The 19,283-nt window shown below is 51.8% G+C and overlaps 2 protein-coding genes across 4 annotated transcripts; both read right to left on the bottom strand.

Annotated features, from left to right (window-relative positions):
- Positions 1-2,882: 2,882 nt before the first annotated feature.
- On the bottom strand, positions 2,883-5,687 carry Mrpl28 (mitochondrial ribosomal protein L28). Its single transcript, XM_034504977.2, has 5 exons — positions 5,339-5,687; positions 4,478-4,630; positions 3,929-4,063; positions 3,759-3,845; positions 2,883-3,239 (listed from the first exon to the last, which is right to left on the bottom strand). The coding sequence occupies exons 1-5, from the start codon at positions 5,624-5,626 to the stop codon at positions 3,129-3,131; spliced, it is 774 nt and encodes a 257-aa protein (XP_034360868.1). The 5' UTR covers positions 5,627-5,687; the 3' UTR covers positions 2,883-3,128.
- Positions 5,688-5,938: 251 nt separating this feature from the next.
- Positions 5,939-17,709, bottom strand: Pgap6 (post-GPI attachment to proteins 6). Of its 3 annotated transcripts, none has more exons than XM_034507363.2 (14): positions 15,302-17,709; positions 14,249-14,332; positions 12,269-12,443; positions 11,978-12,185; positions 11,659-11,786; positions 11,189-11,457; positions 10,767-11,086; positions 10,259-10,349; positions 10,055-10,178; positions 9,678-9,814; positions 8,731-8,909; positions 8,508-8,654; positions 7,546-7,662; positions 5,939-7,238 (listed from the first exon to the last, which is right to left on the bottom strand). In XM_034507363.2, the coding sequence occupies exons 1-14, from the start codon at positions 15,417-15,419 to the stop codon at positions 6,942-6,944; spliced, it is 2,394 nt and encodes a 797-aa protein (XP_034363254.1). In that variant the 5' UTR covers positions 15,420-17,709; the 3' UTR covers positions 5,939-6,941. The 3 variants fall into 3 exon arrangements, with proteins under 3 accessions (XP_034363254.1, XP_034363255.1, XP_034363256.1); XM_034507364.2 differs by having other exon boundaries at positions 8,508-8,633; XM_034507365.2 differs by lacking the exon at positions 14,249-14,332.
- Between the last annotated feature and the right edge of the window lie 1,574 nt (positions 17,710-19,283).

The following is a 19,283-nucleotide window of genomic DNA, read 5'->3' as shown; positions in this document are numbered from 1 at the left end:
AGACCTTGGTGGTAACATAGACCAAGGCAGGTAGACTGCCATGCACAGGCAGGTGTGAAATGAGGCCTCCAGTAGCTCCCTGGGCTTCCAGAGTGCTGACATGAACAAGGTCAAAGGTGCTTCAGCAACTCCCCAGAGCCCATCCACACTCCCCTACCACCCTAAAGACCACTGTAGGAATGAACATATATGTCAATCTCTTGAAACAAGTCAGGTGCAGAGCTCTGGGCTGGGCTCACAGGCCACCTCATGTCATCTCCCCTTTGAATAGCGAAGGTTCTTTCTCGCCTTGGTCTCACTTTTAATTGGAATGATGGAGTCGCAGCTTCTCAGGCCTACAATGCCCACCCTCAGCGAACAGGAATAGAAGCAGTGAGGAATCACAGCCGCAGTGACACGGCCTCCTACCAACCCTCATCATCACAACTAGGTGCAGGAGTTTTGACATTAAGGCTGACCTCAGACTGTTGTCATAAAAACACAGTGGGAGGGGTTTCTGTCTTTTGACGGTAGGTCTTAACAGTACATGGGCAGGTTGGTTCCTGGGGCACACAAAGAACCAGAGAGAGTGGCCAAGGCAGCTGGAGTGGAGGCTGAGGACTCACGACAGGTTCCAGAGCTGGCATCTCAGCCCCTAGTCCATGTGTGCTATGGATTACTAACACAGGCTGGCCTCAGCATGTATGTGCGTGCACACGTGAGCAGGGACACTCCATGTTACATCAGTTCCACTCTGTAGGCTGGGACTCGCACTTACCATACCCCAGAAGGCAGGACAGGCACAGATGGTTTTGGACCTACCTCTGACCTGAGTCATTTTACTGGGGGAAGAGATAAGTTAATCATTTACTATGAAACATCACAGGTTTCTGACCCAAAGATGTTGGTGAAGCTGGGCATGGCTCACACCTATAATCCCAGAACTCAAAGGGTTGAGGCATTAAGTATACTTCATGTTCCAGGCCTTCTTGGGCTAAAGTGAGACCATGTCTCAAAAAAAAAAAAAAAAAAAATTGTATTTATGAGGATGTCATAAACAAATACTACACCCCACTGGAATGGGGCTATCCTGGGACTCAATGCTAGGGACACAGAGCTCTACCGGGTCTTCTATGAGGAAAATGACACTGCCTCAGAGCTTAGCAGAGGTGATGAGCAGTGACGAGCAGTGACCTGTTCTGGCCACACTCAGCACCTGTTACTGCAGACAGAGGCCAGAGCTTATACGATCTTAAGTATAACCCTTATCTGACTATATCCCTCAAGGTAGCCACTACCTCTTGGGGCCCCAAGAAACTGGCACAAGATATCCTATAGGACCTAGCTAGACATGGGAGTAGGATAGCAGGGTGTGTGTGTGTGTGTGTGTGTGTGTGTGTGTGTGTGTGTGCATGTGTTGCATCTATAGCTCCAGCACATGGGAAAGAAAAAAAAACATAAAGATCTGAAGTTCAAGGCCAGCCTGGACTATATAATGGAGGTATCTAAAAAGGAATAAGCAATAACAATAACAACAAAAACTCTACACAGGTCCTACTTGACCCAAGCCTTGGCAGTGAGAAAAACAGGTAATCAGACAGGGAGCAAGCTAAACCAAGTCAGACAGTGGGGACATTGTATTCCACATCCCAACGAGGACCTAGCCCTAGCTGAACGATACTGGTTTAAATTTAGGACTCAAATTTAAAGCCACTGATGTGGGAACCTTACTAATGATTTAAATAGGGTGAGCCTTTTGGGTTCACCAACACAATAGCTGGCCAGGTAGCATTTGCTTTGGGGGGGGGGAACCTTTAAATCACATTCAGTGAGATGGCTGGGCCATTAGACATTTGCCATAAAGCCTAACGGTCTGACTTTGATTTTTGGAATCCACATGGTAGAAGAATCAACACCCACAACTTGTCAAACCTCCACATGCGCCACAGCACATGCGAGCACACATACATACATACTAAATAAATGTGATTGCAATTCTTAACCTAATAATTACACACAGAGCAAGAATATTATGTGATATGCAGGGACACAGAGGCCAGAACAGACAAAGACCTGGGGTACACCCTTGGGATCTGACCCCAAGGTGAGCCCTAATCCTTACGGATGTCTCTGTAAGCCCCCTAACACTGGAAGAAGGGCTGCATGCCAGCTTTGGATTTAGCATCATGAACACAGCCAAGCACAGGCACCCCTAGTGTCTCCCCTCAGGGATCCCACAGTCAGTGACCAGGCCCAAGTCAAACAGGTACCTAATGTTCCCTTTTACACCAGCAGATGTGGGGCTCTGGGAGCTCAGCTCCCCCCACCCCTCATCTTCCTCTACACATCATTAGGAAGACCCTCCTTGTCCTGCCCCCAAAAAGGCATGGATTTCAGTGCTAGTGCTTCTGAGCCCTGACCTCTCAGAGCAAAAAAGGGCCCACAGTCAATAACTGGCCTGGCTTCCAACGCAAGCCACAGCCCCAGCCACAAGTAATGGAGGCAGTTAAGGATGGGGGTGCTGAAGTCATGGCCTTTTAAGTCCATTGTGCCCCACTTTCTGCATCATTGCAGGGGAGATACTGACAGAGGCTCTGGACCCAGAAAGCTTCCCCCTCTTAGCTCTTCAGGCCAGACTGCAGAGACCCTTCCCAGGCCTGACCCACGCCCCAGGCTCCCTTCTTGTGCCCTGGAAAGCATTCCAGAGCAGGTAGGGGCATACACTGATCAATTCCAACTTGCTATGTCCTTGATGCCTCACATACAAGGGATATAAACACCAAAGAGGACCTCAGTGCCCACAGCTCAGAAGGGCCAGCAGTTACAGCTGGACAGTACAAACAGTTCACCTGTGTTTCTAGGACAGAGGAATGACCAGGACAAGAACACACAGGACTCCAGACTTCCAAGCACACCAACACACTTTACTGTGGCTCAGACTGCCTCAGATTTTTACTCATTCCAGCCCAAGAACTTTCACATTGTAAGGACTTGAGCAGCTTGGATAGAGGCGTTTGCTCTGCTCCAGACCTCCTGGAGTGGAGTCCTGCCACAGAAGGGTTCTCTGAAAAGTCTACTACACAGCTGTGTGCTCAGCACGTGCCAAGTGGGATTCGCCTACTGCCCACAGGGGAGGCTGAGCCCAGTGGTCAGGCGTGGTCACCGGCTCTCTTCTGCACCACTGCGGGCCTGGACAGAACCTGCTCCTGAAGCCGCTGGACCAGCTCCTCTACGTAGACCTTGAACAGGGGTACAGGGTCCTGAAGGGGAGAGGTCATGGTAAGGCTCAATGTAGCTCAGATGGAGCTCTAAAGAGGGTAGTAGCCAGCTGCTTCTGGCTAAACATGGTGAGGAATTGGGGTACACAAGGACTGGGGGTAGGCATAATCACATAATACTGCTTGCCATCCTGGAGGGCAGTCTGACCACCAGAACACAACTGCTTTCTCTTGGACACCAAAACTCACACGCCTACCCCTGTCTTCCCTGTAACTGGTGACCACCATAGACTCTTGACTTTTCTGGGAAACAGACACAAATGGAACATCCTAGGGGATGCTGAGTAATTAAGAAAACACCTAGTGCCAAAGATCCCCAAACATACATGGAAAGGGGGAAGGACTTCAGGAGACGGAGCTTGCCATGCTTCTTCAAAGTGGCAGGGACCAAATGTATGGCAGCATTTTGGTGTGGTAGTCCCTGAATGCTAGTCTTCCACTCCCCACCCCCACCCCACTCAACCTCAGTGGCCTGAGATCAGCTGGTGCACATGTGCTCACCTTTTCCTCCAGAAGCCTCTGTTTCTCCAGGGCCTCCTCCAGGGTCAGGCCAACCCACTCTGCCTCTGCCTCAGGGATGACAAAGCTCTGAACAAGCAGGAGAGGACTGCATGAGGTGCGGGGACCAGGTCAAGAGCCTCGGGCAGCAAGCAGGATGGGGAAACTCTCACCCTGTACTTGTCATAGATGGCTGCTCTCCGCTCAGGGTTATCAGGGTGGAGCTGGGGGTCCTGGCGAGCAAGCCTCAGCAGCATCCCTCGCTTCAGGTCCATGCCAAACTTGGAGCACAGGTCCTTCTTAGGGGTCTGGCAGAAGGTTCACATAGGGCCAGGAGCTACAGCAGACTCCCACCCCACCCACCCCATCAGCTGACCCCATGGGTTATTCAGCTGCTGGCAGCCTTAAGCTACACCACAGCAGAACAGGCATTGGGATCAGTGCCAGCATCCAAGCCTACATGGGTCAGGCCCAAGGCAATCCCAAGAAAAGGGTAAGAGGTGGCTACGATCATTGGTCAAATCATCAGCTCACAGGGAGTGACCACGGTGAGGCAGAAAGCTTCAGGGGGCTGCACCAATGGGGACTCAATCCCACTGTGTATTGCTAAGGCTTGTAACGTCTACCCTGGTTGCTCCACACTCCCTTTCCACACCCATGAAGTACAAGCTGCACTTCCCTTGAATCTGACAAGGCCTTGTAGCGCACTAACCCCTGCTTGCCTTGAGAATATAGAAGTCGAATCCGTAGGCTTCATCAATGAGATCCAGGGTCCTCATGGTCACAGTCACGGTGAACTTCTTGTCCAGAATTTCACTGTAAAGCTCCCGCGTGAACAGCTGAGGTTTCCATACCTTCTTTACCCTCTTGGAGAGCTAAGTGTGCAAGAGAAACTTGCTGTTTCCCTACAGACCAAGTGGGCCCCAAAGCACCCTTCTGAAAGCTGGGTGAAGTGAGCCATGCCCTCTCCCTTCCTCAGAGGCTCCTCAGGACCATTGATGGAGGTCAGGGTTCCTGGGCTGGCTCTGGATACCCAACCCACCTAGTTCTCTCAAGCTAGCCTTAATGCTACTGGTATGTGTTCCAGAATCTCACACAGCTGAAACCCAGTGAATGGCACCCTGGAAGGTCTAAAACATATACCTTCCTCCCACAGGGCTTGGCAGAGCATCACCAGAAGAGATAGACTCCAAGCTCTGCCCTTGGAAGCATCTCGGCCTTTGTAATTCTTATGTAGAAAGAGCAAAGGCATCCTGTCACAAGAATTCGGGAAATGAGCATAGAAACTAGCAGGTTTCACTTCTCCCTCCTCTTCAGCATAAGCCTCGAATCCATCCTTCTTTTCTCCATCCCTGCCCCACTCCATCCTTACTTTTGATGGCTACCTAATCCAGGACCGCCCCCCACCCCGCTTCTGGACAGCACTAGACTTTGCTATTGGAGTTTTCCAAATCCTCGCCGCTTCACGTGTTAGCATGCTCCGTAAACAAAACGTTTGTGTCAGTCAGGCTGACGGTCCGTAGCACCCAGAGCAGAGCCTGCTCAGCAAAGCGTGCAGAACCGCCGAGATGGTCCACACCCACCTTGTCGTTGTTGACGTATCTGTAGCCCAAAATCAAGCCCTCTCCACCCCACAGTCCCTGCTGGGACTCTGGAGGGTAATGAATTGGAATGGGTACGTCCTCAACGCGCTCGCGCTGCCCGTTCTTGGGGTTGATCTTGAACTTGGCCCCGTGAGGTTTGTAGTGTACTGGGGTCGGCGTCTGTTCTTCTTCCAGCGAACGCAAGAAGTGGGCGGGCAAGCGCGCACAGATACCTTGCCGCAGCCGCAGCTTCTGCCACAGGTACACAGGATACCTGTGCAGCGGCATCGCGCTACCCTCTACTTCTGAGAGCGTGTCCGCGCCTGCCGGAACCGGAAGAGCGTCACCAACCGTGAGCCTTTGCTCACTGCCGATTGGCAGCAACCACCATCCATCTAAACTAATCCCTTACCCTCCCTCCGCCTCCTTTAGGGACCATGAAAAATTATCTACTGCGAATGCAATAGTTCAAGGCACCATCTGCCAAGTGCAGCCCAGGAGTTGCCTGGCAACTTTGGCAGTCCTGTTGGGAAATGATACCCTGAGCTCAGCCTCCCTTTCCCTCCAGGGACGCAAGGAAAAAAAAAAAAAAGACACTCATTTGTTTTGAAAAATCATTGTAGAATATTAAATTCACCAATTACATAAAAATATGCCTTCATATCTTTGAACAGTAACATTTTACCACCCCCCCAACAGTATATACATGTTTCCCCTTTCAGGGGCTAAAGTGTGCTTTGGTGGCCAAATAAAGGTTGTTAGTAGCTTGGGAAGGAGCCCAGAAGCCTACACCTGTAATCCCAGTACTCAGAGCAGATGGGCCTCACTGTGGGAATCATAGGGACAGGGCATACTGCACTGCCAGCTCAGTGATCCCAGAAGACCAGAAAGATTGGGCCAGAACTCCAGAACCCACTCCTCAAACCTCAGTAGGTCCATCAGGGGTCAGGTGCCTAGGGCCAGCACAAGAAAATGCTCACCAGACTGGGCCTAGAACCCTTAGGTGAGGAGGGAACACCAGCAGAGCATTGTGTGCCTTCTGGAGCTGTAACTCATACAGTTGATCAGCCTGCTACCCCAGGCTCTTCCCAGGACTTCCTGTTCCAACAGACAATGAGGGAGGGACAGCACACAGCACCCTAGGTCTTCACCAGCTCTCTGATGACCTTGGACTCTACCATAGCAACTGCAGCAGCAGGGTATCCCCATGACAAGGCAGAATGGCATTCAAGGGTACACAATGTCAGGAACAGTGGCCTCTGTGCACTCAGCCTTCCTTACTTGTGGGTCTCACATCACAGCTTCCCAAAGGAAGGGGACAACAGGAATCCTTATCTGTATCTCCAGCCATAACAGAGTGATCTGCCCACAGGTGGTACCTATGGTCTCCTGGTGGAAACAGCTGTGACCTACAGAGAAACTGGCAGCAGCCATAAAGATTTTTGGGGTGGAGGGGATCTTCTCCTCTGGAGAAAGAAGCCAAGGGTCTCAGGACAATTTTATTCAGATGGAAACCCAGTTGGGGCTAGATAGGCCCCTCTCTCATTCCCGTCCTAGATGAAGAGAGGTCATTAGTGTCTCTGGTGTCCATGAACAAGCCTTATCACGTCACTGTGTACAAGTCATCCCGATCATTCCTGCAGATCTGGTAGTGACAGGGAAACTTCTGCAAACAGGCCCAGGACCCAGCTTTTTCCTCTCGTGGTGGCAGAAGAAACGCTGCACTACCAGCCAGTAGGATGTGCCAAATGCTATGGGTGTAGTAGTAATTGTCGCTGGTCATCATTGAAGTGTACATGGCGATGCCTATAGAAGCCATGGAGATGCCAGGCAGGAGGTAGAAGACCCAGCGCTGCCACGAAGTAGGGTAGCACTGACGCCGGTGCCCACAGCGGTATATCTAGAGCAGACAGCCACATGAGAGTCAGTCGGTACAAGCCAAGTGCAGGTACAATTCCCAGTGGCCCAGAGCCAGGAGTTAAGGGGTTTTTCTAGATCTAGGCAGGAGAGCTGGACTCATATGGACTCATGCCTAGTGGTTATCAACCTAAGACCTAAGGCACACAGCCAGACTGGGGCCCTATGGGTAGCTGCCTCTGGCTCTGAACAGATGTGGAATTTTGGAGCCTTCTCAGCGTAACTGGAATTAAGGGCCTGGCTCTCTTCTCCCTGAGTCTGAACAGGAGATGATATGGCCTGCTCCTTACCCACATGGAGGCCATGATCACAAAAGCAAAGACGCAAGGTCCCATCAAGTTCCAGATGCCCCTGCGATCCATCTGCAAGGACATGGCGATGACGAGTGTGCCGAGGACAAGTAGTACCTAAGAGAGACACAGTGGTTTGTGGGGTCTCAGGAGCCTTTGGCTAGAACCACCTGTGATGGCACAAGACACAACAGGTACTAGTGGCCAGGCATGCTGATTACCCACATTAGTCTCCCATCATTCTGACCCCTCTCCTCTGACAGCTCCTCTTAAGTGTCATTGGCAGATTCGTCCCATTCCTGCTTAGCCCCTGGGAGGGAAGTGCCCTTCCTCTAGTTCCTTTACTGTGTCCAAAGGACCTTTTGAGGACTAGGTGGTGATGCTCACTCCTACTGGGCATACTTGCATGATCCTGCATACCAAGCCTTCCTGGATCTCTAATCAGGATGGCTTTAGATGCAACCTGGGAGGGGACCCCATGCCTAAATTTCCATCTGCCCACAGCCTGAAAGTTCATGCCGTTGACACTCAGCCCACTGGACCCTTATACTTGAGAGCCTTCTCTGTCCACTCTTTGAGATGATAAGAGTGCCCCTGATGGGCAGTACCCAAGCCTGTAGAGAGAGGATACCGTTCACAAGCACTAAAGTCACCTCTACTGCCCAGCTGCTGCATAAAGTCCCCGAGGGCCCTTAGACAAGGAACCCAGGAGTATGGCTGAGGCTTCTCAGGGAGACCTGGCCTGGCTTCTCTTTATGATTAGGGTCCTGGACCCTCATCTTCTTTCCTGGAGTCCTCTGATAACTACACATTTCTTTCATAGCTTCCTCCAAGAGTGGCGAGTTCTCATGTGAGATTTGACACCCAGCCCTTTCTATTTTATCCCTCTTTGCCACTTCACGTACTATATGGGAGGGACTCTGTTTCCCTGGAGGCTAGGCTTGGCATCAGAGGCCACTCACCTGTTTCAGGATTGTCTTCAGACGGGCCATGCAAAGAATGGTCACCCAGGTGGACGCCCCAGAGCCCAGGAAGTCGCAGTATTGTAGCGTGTCATAGCTGAGGATACACAACACTGCCTCCCCAGGCTGGTCACAGGCGTGGTAGAACTGTGAGGTGAAGCAATGAGCAAGCAGAGCTAACCTCCCCACCCAGAGTTCCTGACAGGGTTAGGGCCAAACCTACCGTGGAGAAGAACATGGTGTAGAAGTAGACAGAGGCCTCAACCAGGAAGGAACGGTGCAGGGATATAGCAATGGGGGCCAGGAACATGAGGTTGCTGAGCGTGAGTAGAAGCGCTGCTGCCCTCTGCTGGGCTACGGTCTGGGCTGTGCTGTTGTCAGTGCAGCTCCACCCACGCCAACCTGAGGGGCATACAACACCCAGGTGTGAGCTCCTCAACTTTAGGGACCCTTCCTCACCCAGAGGGAGGCTATATAGATAAGCCTAATGGAATCCACGGGTGTAGGAGGAAATCGGCACTGATAGAACCTGGTACATGCAAGGGTGGGCAGGTGTGGACATGCAGGGACAAAGTGGAAGATGCAGGTAGATGGGGGGGGGTGGCTAGAAAAGTATGTTCAGCCACAGCAGGCATGATTAGGTATGGAGGAGGAGAGATAAGCATAGTTGGTACAGGGAAACAGGTTTGGACAGGTGCGTGGAAACCTAGGCAGGCGTGGCCAAGTATGTCCTGCTATGAGCAGGCATGAGCATGGAGAAAGTTGTGTGAACAGGTATGTGTGGGTAGGGGCAGGTATAATGGGAGTTGGTAGGTGCAGATATAGAGATATGTGGACATGTGGGATCCAGTGTGGAGCGTATGGACATACGGAAACAAGTGTGAATATGTAGAAACTGTTGTGAAAAAGTGCGAATCAATATGTAGTGATAAGAAAGCTTGAGGAGTAGAACACAGCACACACAGGAATGGATGAGGGAAACAGTTGTAGGCACTGGGTGGCTATGGGCAGTCAAGAGCAGGCAAGCAATGCCACGGTCAGGAGGCAATACCTTCCCTGCAAATCAAGTGTCCCTTATGGCTGGCCTGGGGGTCAGGAGGAACCATGGATGCATGAGGAGGAGAGGGAGGGACTATTATCCCTGCTTTGCTCTGCAAGCTCGTTTCTCACCTGCCTTGCAGCTGCAGCCTGCGTACAGATAGCCGTATCTACGGAGCAGGAGACACTGGCCATAGGGCCCACAGTCATTCAAACAGGGCACCAGATACAAGATGGTTTCCACGCGAACCACCGCCTGTTCACAATCCCTACAAAGAAGTAGCCTGAGAAGGCTGGTTGTAGCGCTCTTGCTGGCAGCTCTACCACTAGGACTCCCAAGCCTAGAGCCAAGCCCTCCAGGCTCCGAGAGCTGAGATCCCCATTGCCCTGCTTGCGCTGATGTGGGATGGGGGCAGGTGGAAAAGGAGAACCCCTTCTAACTCATAGATGCTTCCCACTCTTCACTGCTACCAGCCCATGTCATGTAGCCCAGGCCCAGATTCACATACTCAGGACTCTCAGGGCACACAAGCTGCAAGGAGAGGTACCAGTTGTCTGTCTCCGGATAGGGGATGATGAGGTTGGCCATGTGAGATGAGGCACTCAGAAACATGGGATAGCCCTGAAAGAAGGCTGCATGGGGTGGGAGGGCCTGTCAGAGGTGGCTAGAGGGGCCAGTCAGTCTCTCCACCAAAACTGCCTGCCCAACATACCTGTGGTGCAGTTGAGTGACATGTTGAAGCTGAGGAAAGGTGAGGCAGCATTCACACAAGCTGCTACCAAGGTGCCATTTGTGACCTCTGTCTGGAAGGGGAAGTAGTGAAGGTTAGCTATTGTCACCCCTCAAAAGGCATCTAAGGAGCAGCTTGCCTCCCCACCCTGTTTTTAGCTTGGTCACGCTGTGTATTTTTTTGAGGGGAGGGGAACCTCCTGCTAGCTCAAAGTTCATCATGGTCCAAATTGTCTTCAGCTGTCTCCTGTTCTGGCCATTTCCCTGCTCATTTGCACAGATATAATGATAACTTCTGACAGGGACAGAGCTTCAGTTAGTGGAAGTCTTTTATCCTCAGAGGAATCCCCTTCTGGCCTATGCTATTGGTATCATGCTATGGCATGAAAGGCCCCTTCACCCCAGTCTCAAAGCTGAAGTTAACCTGTTCCCTGAGCCAAGCCCAGGTCACAAGCAGCTGTAGATAGCTTCAGTGAGCTTCCAGAGGATACCTTGTTAGCCTTCAGGACGATGATGAAGGAGCCTCCACTGTCCATGCCTGTATCAAGACGGAGCTGCATTACAGAAGGCATGTTTGAATGCACCAGTACGAAGGCCCCATTCAGGGGCTGGAAGTGTACAGACACCACATCTGTGTCTTCCCTCAGGACTGGATAGTTCAGAAGACAAAAGGGGCCACCGTCTACTCTGCTACTCATGCCCAGGTCCCAGTGGGCAGCGCTTTGGGACAGCTGGATTGCAGTGGTATCATAAGTCTGGTTTGGGTTGTTTTGTATAAGATGATGGAAGGTCACACTCCATGGCCTACACGCTGTCAAAAAGACAAGGGGCTCAGCCAGAAGAAAGCCCAGAGTTTTAGGGGAGGTACACAGAGCCAGTCCACCACTCTCTCCTTCCCTCCCATGGAACCCACCTGTGAAGGCAGCTTTTGCAGTGAAGCCCACTGTCACGTGAGGTTCAGCCAGGCTCTCAATTGTCACTTGTAACCACCGGCCCCAGGGCGGTGAGGACAGTAGCAAATAGCACAATGGAGTGAGGCCAGTGCAAGTCAGCACCCTCTGGAAGTTTCTAGGCAGGGTGGTGGCACCTGCTGTGAGACGTACTGGGCAGCCAGGGCTCACACTGGATGCACAGCCCTGCAGTTCCAACCGAAGCTCCTGGGTGTATTCAGGGACAAAGATCCTGTGGCAAGGTGGTGACTCAGACTCGCTAGCTCACACTGTGTACTTACTTCTTCTAACGTGCTTAGGGGAGGTATCTGACCTCTCTTCCCAGAGTATCTTTAAGTTTTCTCACCTGCAAGATGAGACGGTGGTACCACCCACCCTAAACCCAAAGGTTAGGGCTACAGGACAGACTTGCCCTCCCCTGATCTCCACTCACTTGAGGTAGCTGGGGTTGGAGAGCAGCGTCTGTGGCAGGGGAACATCAGGCTCCAGGATGGAGACTTCAACCACCCTCATTACCAGCATATCAGGCTGGAAGATGTAGGCACAGGTTGGAACAAAGCCCTGGGAGACAATAAGGCAGGAGGTGACAGTGGTTAGAGAATGTAGGATGTAGGCCAAAGGAGAAGATGGGGAACGGAGTTGAATCTAGAGTCGGATAGCTGAAAGTAAGATCTGCCCAGACATGGACAAGAGGGTGCGTCCTCCGTGCATCAAGGGTTTTGGCCTCCATCTCAGGAGGTCAGCCCCCTCACCTTCACCTGGATCTTCTGGGATGAGGGAGGGAGGTGAGCAACCAGGAACCAGTCCCCGGGGGCCGGGTGGGAGATGTTGACTGAGGTGTTGCCCAGCAGCATGGTGCTCAGCGATGTCCTGATATGGAAGGAGGCGTGGCTCAGGGTGTTGTCAGGGAAGCTGGTGCCCAGCGGGTTGATGACAGGAGGGGCGCCATAGCGGAAATGCCTGCAAGAGATCATGTCAAGCAGGGGTCAGAGTCAGGGTTTCCACCAGGCACGGGTGTTAGGGGCAGGATACTGGATACCTACACTGTGATCTCTACGTCGGTGCATGAGGGACCTCCCTGGGACACATGCAGGAGCCAGCGAAGCAGCACAGTGTCTGGGGGCACGCGGAAATGGAAGAGTCGGGTGCTGCCATACCAGCTGTAGAAGGACAGCTTCTGTGGGGCCTGTGAGAAGTGCTCAGATACCAGTCCAGCCTCTATAGGAAAAAGGAAACGGTCGGGTAGGTGGGGCAGATGGGAAGTAGGAGGCCCATGGAATACTTTTCCATCAAATCTTAGACCCACCCTGAACTTTGTCATTCAGACTTTGACCGTAGCCAAAGTAGAAAATACCTTCTGGCACCTTCAAGTTGCCTGCAGTGATCAGAAGTTTCTCTTGAAAGTGAGCAGTTAACCCTCGGCCTCCTCTCTTTAGATGGCCTGGGATTCTGCCTTCTCACACTGTAGCAACTTGTAAACAATGAAGCCCTATCCTCCACCACCTTCAGAGGACCCTCCCAGGGGGGTCATTTGCATCCTTGCACTATATCCTGGTACATCCAGGCCAAGATATGGAGACTGAAAGCCAGCAGGAGACAGTCTGGAGGAGACCCCACCCCTGCTAACATCAACCTTGACTACAGACCCACAGCACAGGCTCCTCCCACCTCCACTCCTCTGAGCCTCCCGGAAACACATGGGCAGATAGGGAGGCTTAGGTCCAGAAGGTGGCCATCTCTTCAACTTGTTATGACTTAGGACACAGCCAGATCCCTACCCAATAAAAGACCACAGTGAAAAGTCCAGAAGTCTGGACAGCGGTAAGAACCAAGGGACAGGTGTCCTCTGTTCCAAACCGAGTGAGACTTCCAATTGCCCTCGGGGCACACAGCCATGCAAGGTGGTACAAAGACAAAAGACCAGGCAGATAAACTCCCTAAAGCCCCCAGACTAGGGCATCATGTGGCCTCAGGCCGTGCATCATCTTACAGACTCCTACCCCATACACAGTGCCACCTCAGGCCTTGTGCCTGTATGATCTTGGGTGTCCCTTACCTCTCTAGATCCCTGTATCCCTAGGAGTAGGCTAAAGCAGACTGCTTGTCCCTGTGAGGTTAATGAGTAGTGAAGTGCTTTAGGAGAAACACAGTGCTAGTTGGCACCTTTCCCACTCAGGAACCCTCCCTTTGCCCCACTGTGAAAGTGGTTCCCCCAGGAGAGAGAGGGAGTCAGGTGAGCAGCTGGCTTTCTTGCCAGACACGTGACTCCGCCAAACAGAGGCACCTGGAGAAAAGGTAGCAGCCTGCTGGAGGAAAGCTAAGGGAGCTGCTGAGGAGCCCGGCATGGGGGCAGGGCCCAGTGAAGCTCCCTCAGCGAATTGCAAGCTCTCTGGTAACTGCAGGTCCTATTCACCAGGTTGAGGACTGAATGCCAGGAGCTGCTACATGGTCATATGATAATGGAGCAGAAAAAATGCTGTGAGGCAGATTATTGCTCTCCCAGCTGAGGCAGAACAGGTTCCCCACCCCCTAGAACTGTGGGGTCTTGGATAGGCAAAGTGGGAGAGATCACCCTACAGTGTGCAGCACCCTTAACCTGCTAAGGTAAAAGTCCTTGGGCCCCACAAAGCCTTTGTGAAGAGGGGACATTTGGAATAGAGCTGACATCTGTGATGTTTGAATACTTAGATGAGACCTACTCAGCCTTGCCTTAATACCAAGTAGCAAACTCTCATGTCTAAATAACTCCTCCAGGTTTCCTTAATGAAACACACACTTACTTTGCTGAATATATAGGATCTGGACAATTGGCATGGTAGGGTGAGCCCCCAAGCAACATTAGAAAGGATGGGGAGGGCCAGCTGAGCAAGCCCCTGCCTAACCCCAGACACCTCCCCCATTGGCATAAGGTTGAGTAGGTAATGGGAAAAGAAAAGTCCTGGACTTTCCCTGGGAACTTAAGGAAGGTACTCTGCCCCACACCTTCCAAACCCCAGCAACTGTCAGAGATACTGCCCACCTACTTGTCGAAGCAGCCATGGCCACAGAGTCACCTGTCTCTCCATGGGAGGAGGGACATCCATGCTCACTTAGGCTTGATCCCAGGGCTAGAGAAAGAGGAGCAAATAGGACGTGGTATGGAGCGATTTATCAGAAGGTCTTTAGGGAACGCTGCCTTTCATTTCAAGCTGTGCCAAGCTCAGAAACCAGAAGGAACAGCCCTCAAAGAAACAAGAGCTCCAAGGAGTAATATTTCAGAGAAAGGGGGGGAGGGAGTGTGGAGGGGTGGAAACGGGATGTAGAGTCAGCAGCAGGAACGGTCCAAGGAACACCAGGTAGCACAAAAGTCTCCCGGGGAGTTCCCCGCGACACCGGACAAGGGAAGGTACTCATCTTTCCTATTTCTAAATGTCTAGTGGTAGGCAGGAGTATCTACCCCTGTCCTGTCTCTAGCAGAACCCAGAGGGTCAAAGATCTAACTGCCTCCTTAAACCGTAGTCCAACGCGTTCCCACTTAGGCTGCAGAAATACAGAAAAACAGTTGGAAAGCTCTCCTATAAGGGAGTACCCTTTCGTTACATCCATTCTGGTCAGCCAGCTTCTTTGGGACCAGCTGGCAGCACAGTCGGTGAGAAGCAAAATCAGCAATCAAGAGTGACCTTCCTGGGATTGGAATCTGAACCTAATGCTGACTTGACCCCCTAGTCCAGGGTCTGCCCAACTTACTCTAGCTCTACCCTTCTACCGGATGATGGCCCTTGTGTCACCACGGTTCAGCTATTCTTCGGGGATAGGTTCCTCTACCTCCAAGCTCTTAGGTGCCACAGTCGCGCCTCTAAAGCACACGAGAGACCGTAGGGTACGCTCCAAGTGAGCGAACTCGGCGGGCCCGGAACGAAAAAGCGGGCATGGGGGTTTTTCTGGCCCGGATGCCCCGCAGGGGGCGCAACCCAGGATGAGAACTCGTTTCAACGCTGCGTCAGGTGAGCGCACAGGTGCCCCCCGTGAATCACAATCCGCCCCGCCCCCCGCCTCCGGCCCGCGCTGCGGATGGCGCTGTAGGCCCGCGGGCTCACCGCTCTCCTTGCTGTTGCGGGCGGCGGCAGGCGGAGGCTGAGCCAGGAGCAGCAGCAGCAGCAGCAGTGACCCGGCCGCTGCCTCCCGCGCTGTGCCCCCGGCCCCAACCCGGCCCATGGCTCGGCGCTCCGCCCGTGCTACCCCTCCCGGGTCCCGCGCCGCTCGCCTCCGCCTGGGCAGCCCCCGCCGCCACTGCGGCCGCCGCCGCTGCCTCTGCCCGGAGCTCCCATGGCTCGGATAGACCTGCCGCCAGCGCCCCGGGCACTTCCGCCTCCGAGGCCCCGCCCCACGGGGAGCCGGCCTTCGGTCTAGGTCCCTGAGGATGCTGGACCGCGTCACCTTGGCCAGAGTGGAGGCGAACGGCAGAAGGCCGGGAAGGTCGCATTTGAAGGGGACACGGATCACTCAGCTTAAGGGCGGCAAAGGATGAAGGGTCCTGTCGAACGCTTTGGGGTACCAGACGACAGACGTCACGTGGGAGACACGGGGCGAAGTGGGATGTCGGGCAAAGGGGCCACGCAGAACACTAGACTGGATGCGGAGCAGAGCGATCACTCGGGACGTGGGTGAATTCAGGGCAGAGGGGCCAAACGGAAGACGAAAGGACACTGGACTGGGGGTCACGAGGCTTTGGAATTTGGGGGAAGTGGTCATAGGAGAGGCACCATGGAACACCGATAAAATAGTCATGTGGAAGGCATGAGACCATATACGTGGGACATGTTTGGGGACAGGAGGCAGAAGAAAAACTCCAAGAAATGGGGACAGAACAGAGGGGCCACGCAAAATAAAGCGTAGAATAGATGCGAAATGGAATCTTATAGGATGGCCGAGCCGGAGGGCCGCAGTACAGAGCACAGCAATATGTATGCCAGAATTAGCATCCCAGGAAGGTTGCCCTCTGACCTTGCCTTAAAGAACCTAACCTCCAGCTGCCCTCAAGACCTCTCACACCATAACTGCAAACTGCCGCAGAAGTATAAGAGACTGAATGGAAACGGGAAGGTGCTCTTTGCACCTCTGAGGATTGAGTAGCTGAGTTTATGTCAGTGTTAGATGGGTACCAAAGGGATATATTCCAAACATATCAAAGATATAGTTGCAAACTGAAAGCCCTAAAAGAGAACTTGAGGCTTTTTTTCAGAAGGAGTTTGATGCAACAACAAAAGTAAAACAATGCATTAAAAATATATGTACAAAAATAAGCCCAGCATCAGTGGTCCATGCCTTTAATTCCAGCACTGAGGCAAAGGCAGGCAGATCTCTATGAGTTCGAGGCCAGCCTAGTTTACAAAGAAAGTACAGGACAGCCCGGACTATTACACAGAGAAACCCTGTCTAGAAAAGAAAAAAAAAAAAGAAAAACAATTTATAAATAACACCAGGAAGTGCAATCCTGTAAAGCTTGAGTAGGGTGGATCTCAGCTGAAGTCCCAGGGCTGGCAAGGCAGTAACAAGAAATTACGATGAGCGAGGCCAGCCTGGCCACAGATGCTAGTAAAGTGCTCCCTACTTTACTATTATCCTGCCTTCTCAGGAAAGTGATAAAGGACAGCCTGGAGTACTCAGAGAAATCCTGTTTTGAAAAGCTGAAAAAAATAAAGGTCAAAGTGCTACAAGATTCCTAAAACATTATGCAAATTAGAACAACCAGACCACCTCCTGTGGTAGAGAATGTTAAATAGTGAGGCCATATTTATCCTTTTGCCAAACAAAGATCAAAAAACTTGATCTTTCAGGGAGATGGGGCCAGATTAGGAATGTCCCCAAGGAGCTTCTGAACTCTCCAAAAATAGCCCCGGCCTGCAGGCAAACTGTATTTCCTCTGTTTATCCTGTTCACTGACATACTGAACTGCATCCACCCACTGTTCTAATGGTAGATGTGCCTATAAATTGGTCACTAGAGGACGGGTATAGAATCGTAAAGTATCCACACCGAAAGTGACTGTGGTGTACTGTGGTCACATGAGAAATGGCTGGTGTGGCAGAGAAAGCACACCTTTATCTCAGCCCTAGGAAAGAAGAAAGGCACCAGCAAGCGGATTTCTAAGTTCAAGGCCAGCCTCATTTACAGAGGGAGTTCCAGGACATCCAGGAATCCACAGAGAAACCCTTTCTCAATGCCTCTCCTCCCCCTCAAGAAAAGGGAAGTACAGTGCTTTGGTTGGGAATGACGTACATTGTTAGGAAAGGGGAGGGTGTTTTAATTGGGTGGGAGAAGTACACATCTTGTGATGGAGAGAGTGATAGCCCCAAGTTGCCGCTCTTCTAGAGGACTAAAGTTCAACTCCCAGAATCCACGTTAAGTGGCTCCTAACCACCTGTAACTCCAGCTCCAGGGCATCAGATAAGCTCCTCTGGCCTCCTTGGCCACTCACATAGGAAAATAAAATTAATTTTCATGTCTATGTATCAAAGATATGGAATATTTGCAAAAGAAGTTGGCATCTGGCCACCCTGCTGGGTCCTGGGGGAGGGGAGACAGGTGGCTGGGAATTGGAAGACTGGACCACACCTGCTTTTATCTCTTGAATGTTTTACAAAGTAGGGGGAAGGGAGAGCTAAGCCTGCTAGCCACAAGGTATGAAGACCACAGAAGGGCAGGTGAAGGGTGTTGGTCACCGAGGAAGGAAGCTCAGTAGCAAAGTCAAATGAGACCCTTTGTTGCGGTGGAATCTAGGCTGAGTCCTCCAATCCCCAGCTGCAGGGGGCCCTCCTGCCGGTCTCAATTTAAAGAGACAGAGGTCTTTTGGGACTTTGTGAGTTGTGTTTTCAGTGTACTGCTCCGTGCCTGCTGAAGCTTCCCACAGTCATTATGGGCAGCAGACGTGATCAGTACTGAAGTATGCTTTATTGGCTGACCCAGCCTGGGCTCAGAGCCCCTCTCTCCTCTCTGCCCACTCCAAAAGCCCTCCCTGAGGGTGTCACTGTGGAGGAGGGTGGTTATGCTTTACAGATGGAAAACAGGCAGCAGAACTGCCTGCGGTGCCCAAGTTAGGGCTACAGAGCTTGTGGGTGAACACTCAGCCCTCGAGTAAAGTCTAAGGGCTTCTGCTGAGTAACAGCTGAGCAATGAACTCTACCAGGAAATTGCACTTGTAATTAGGGAACAGCAAATGCAAAAAACGTACTTTATTGTGTTGGCCTGGCAGTTAGCACACAGTGCACAGTTTCCTGCAGGACTGTAAACGGTCTTGTAACCAGAATAGGGCAAAAGCCCTGATTCCAGCAACTTACAAAGATGAGTAATAGGGCTGGAGAAATGGTTCATCAAAGACTTCACACTCTTGTAGAGGATTCAGTTTTTAGCCACAGCTCACATCTGTTACTCCAGTGTTGGGGGCTTTGACACTGCCTTCTGTGTTCCTTGGGCACTACATACATTTGGTACACACACATGCACGCAGACAGAGCATACATACACATGAAATAAAAATGTGGCCGGGCAGTGGTGGCGCACGCCTTTAATCCCAGCACTTGGGAGGCAGATGCAGGCAGATTTCTGAGTTCGAGGGCAGCCTGGTCTACAGAGTGAGTTCCAGGACAGCCAAGGGCTACACAGAGAAACCCTGTCTCGAAAACCCAAACAATAAATAATAAAAAATAAATAAATTTTAAAAATGTGTTTATTAAAAGAAGATGAAAGCTGGGCATGGTGTGTACCCCTCTAATCCTAGCACTCAAGAGGCAGAGGAGGGCAGTTCTCTGTGAGTTCAAAGTCAGCCTAATTTACAAAGCAAGTTCCAGGTCAGCTAGGGCTACACTGTAAGACCCTGTATCCAGAAGAAGAAGGGGATTGGGGGAGAAATGGTGAAAAGCAGAGACAATGTAATCAGAACAGGGGAAGGGGTCATTTTCAGGGTACTGATGTGAACTTCAGCAATAGTTACACATAATTAAGCTGTCTTAGTCCTAAGGCGGGTCCGCCTTTATCTCAGCGTCCGTCGGTCGTCAGTCGGGAAATGTCTTCTGATGAGAA

Source organism: Arvicanthis niloticus, chromosome 6, assembly GCF_011762505.2.
Source record: "Arvicanthis niloticus isolate mArvNil1 chromosome 6, mArvNil1.pat.X, whole genome shotgun sequence".
Classification (NCBI taxonomy): Eukaryota; Metazoa; Chordata; class Mammalia; order Rodentia; family Muridae; genus Arvicanthis; species Arvicanthis niloticus.
The sequence above is the reverse complement of the archived record's forward strand: the minus strand, read 5'-3'. Positions and strand labels throughout refer to the sequence as shown.

Bases quoted from the DNA above. Each gene is read 5' to 3' on its own strand.
- Mrpl28 (XM_034504977.2), bottom strand. From the start codon at position 5,626: ATGCCGCTGCACAGGTATCCTGTGTACCTGTGGCAGAAGCTGCGGCTG. The intron at 4,631-5,338 runs GTGGGTGTGGAC...TTGCACACTTAG, and splicing joins GATACGTCAACAACGACAAG to CTCTCCAAGAGGGTAAAGAA. The intron at 3,846-3,928 runs GTGAGAGTTTCC...CTGCTTGTTCAG, and splicing joins CCATCTATGACAAGTACAGG to AGCTTTGTCATCCCTGAGGC.
- Pgap6 (XM_034507363.2), bottom strand. From the start codon at position 15,419: ATGGGCCGGGTTGGGGCCGGGGGCACAGCGCGGGAGGCAGCGGCCGGG. The intron at 10,179-10,258 runs GTATGTTGGGCA...CACCCCATGCAG, and splicing joins GTCACTCAACTGCACCACAG to CCTTCTTTCAGGGCTATCCC. The intron at 9,815-10,054 runs GTATGTGAATCT...ACTTCTTTGTAG, and splicing joins GTGTGCCCTGAGAGTCCTGA to GGATTGTGAACAGGCGGTGG.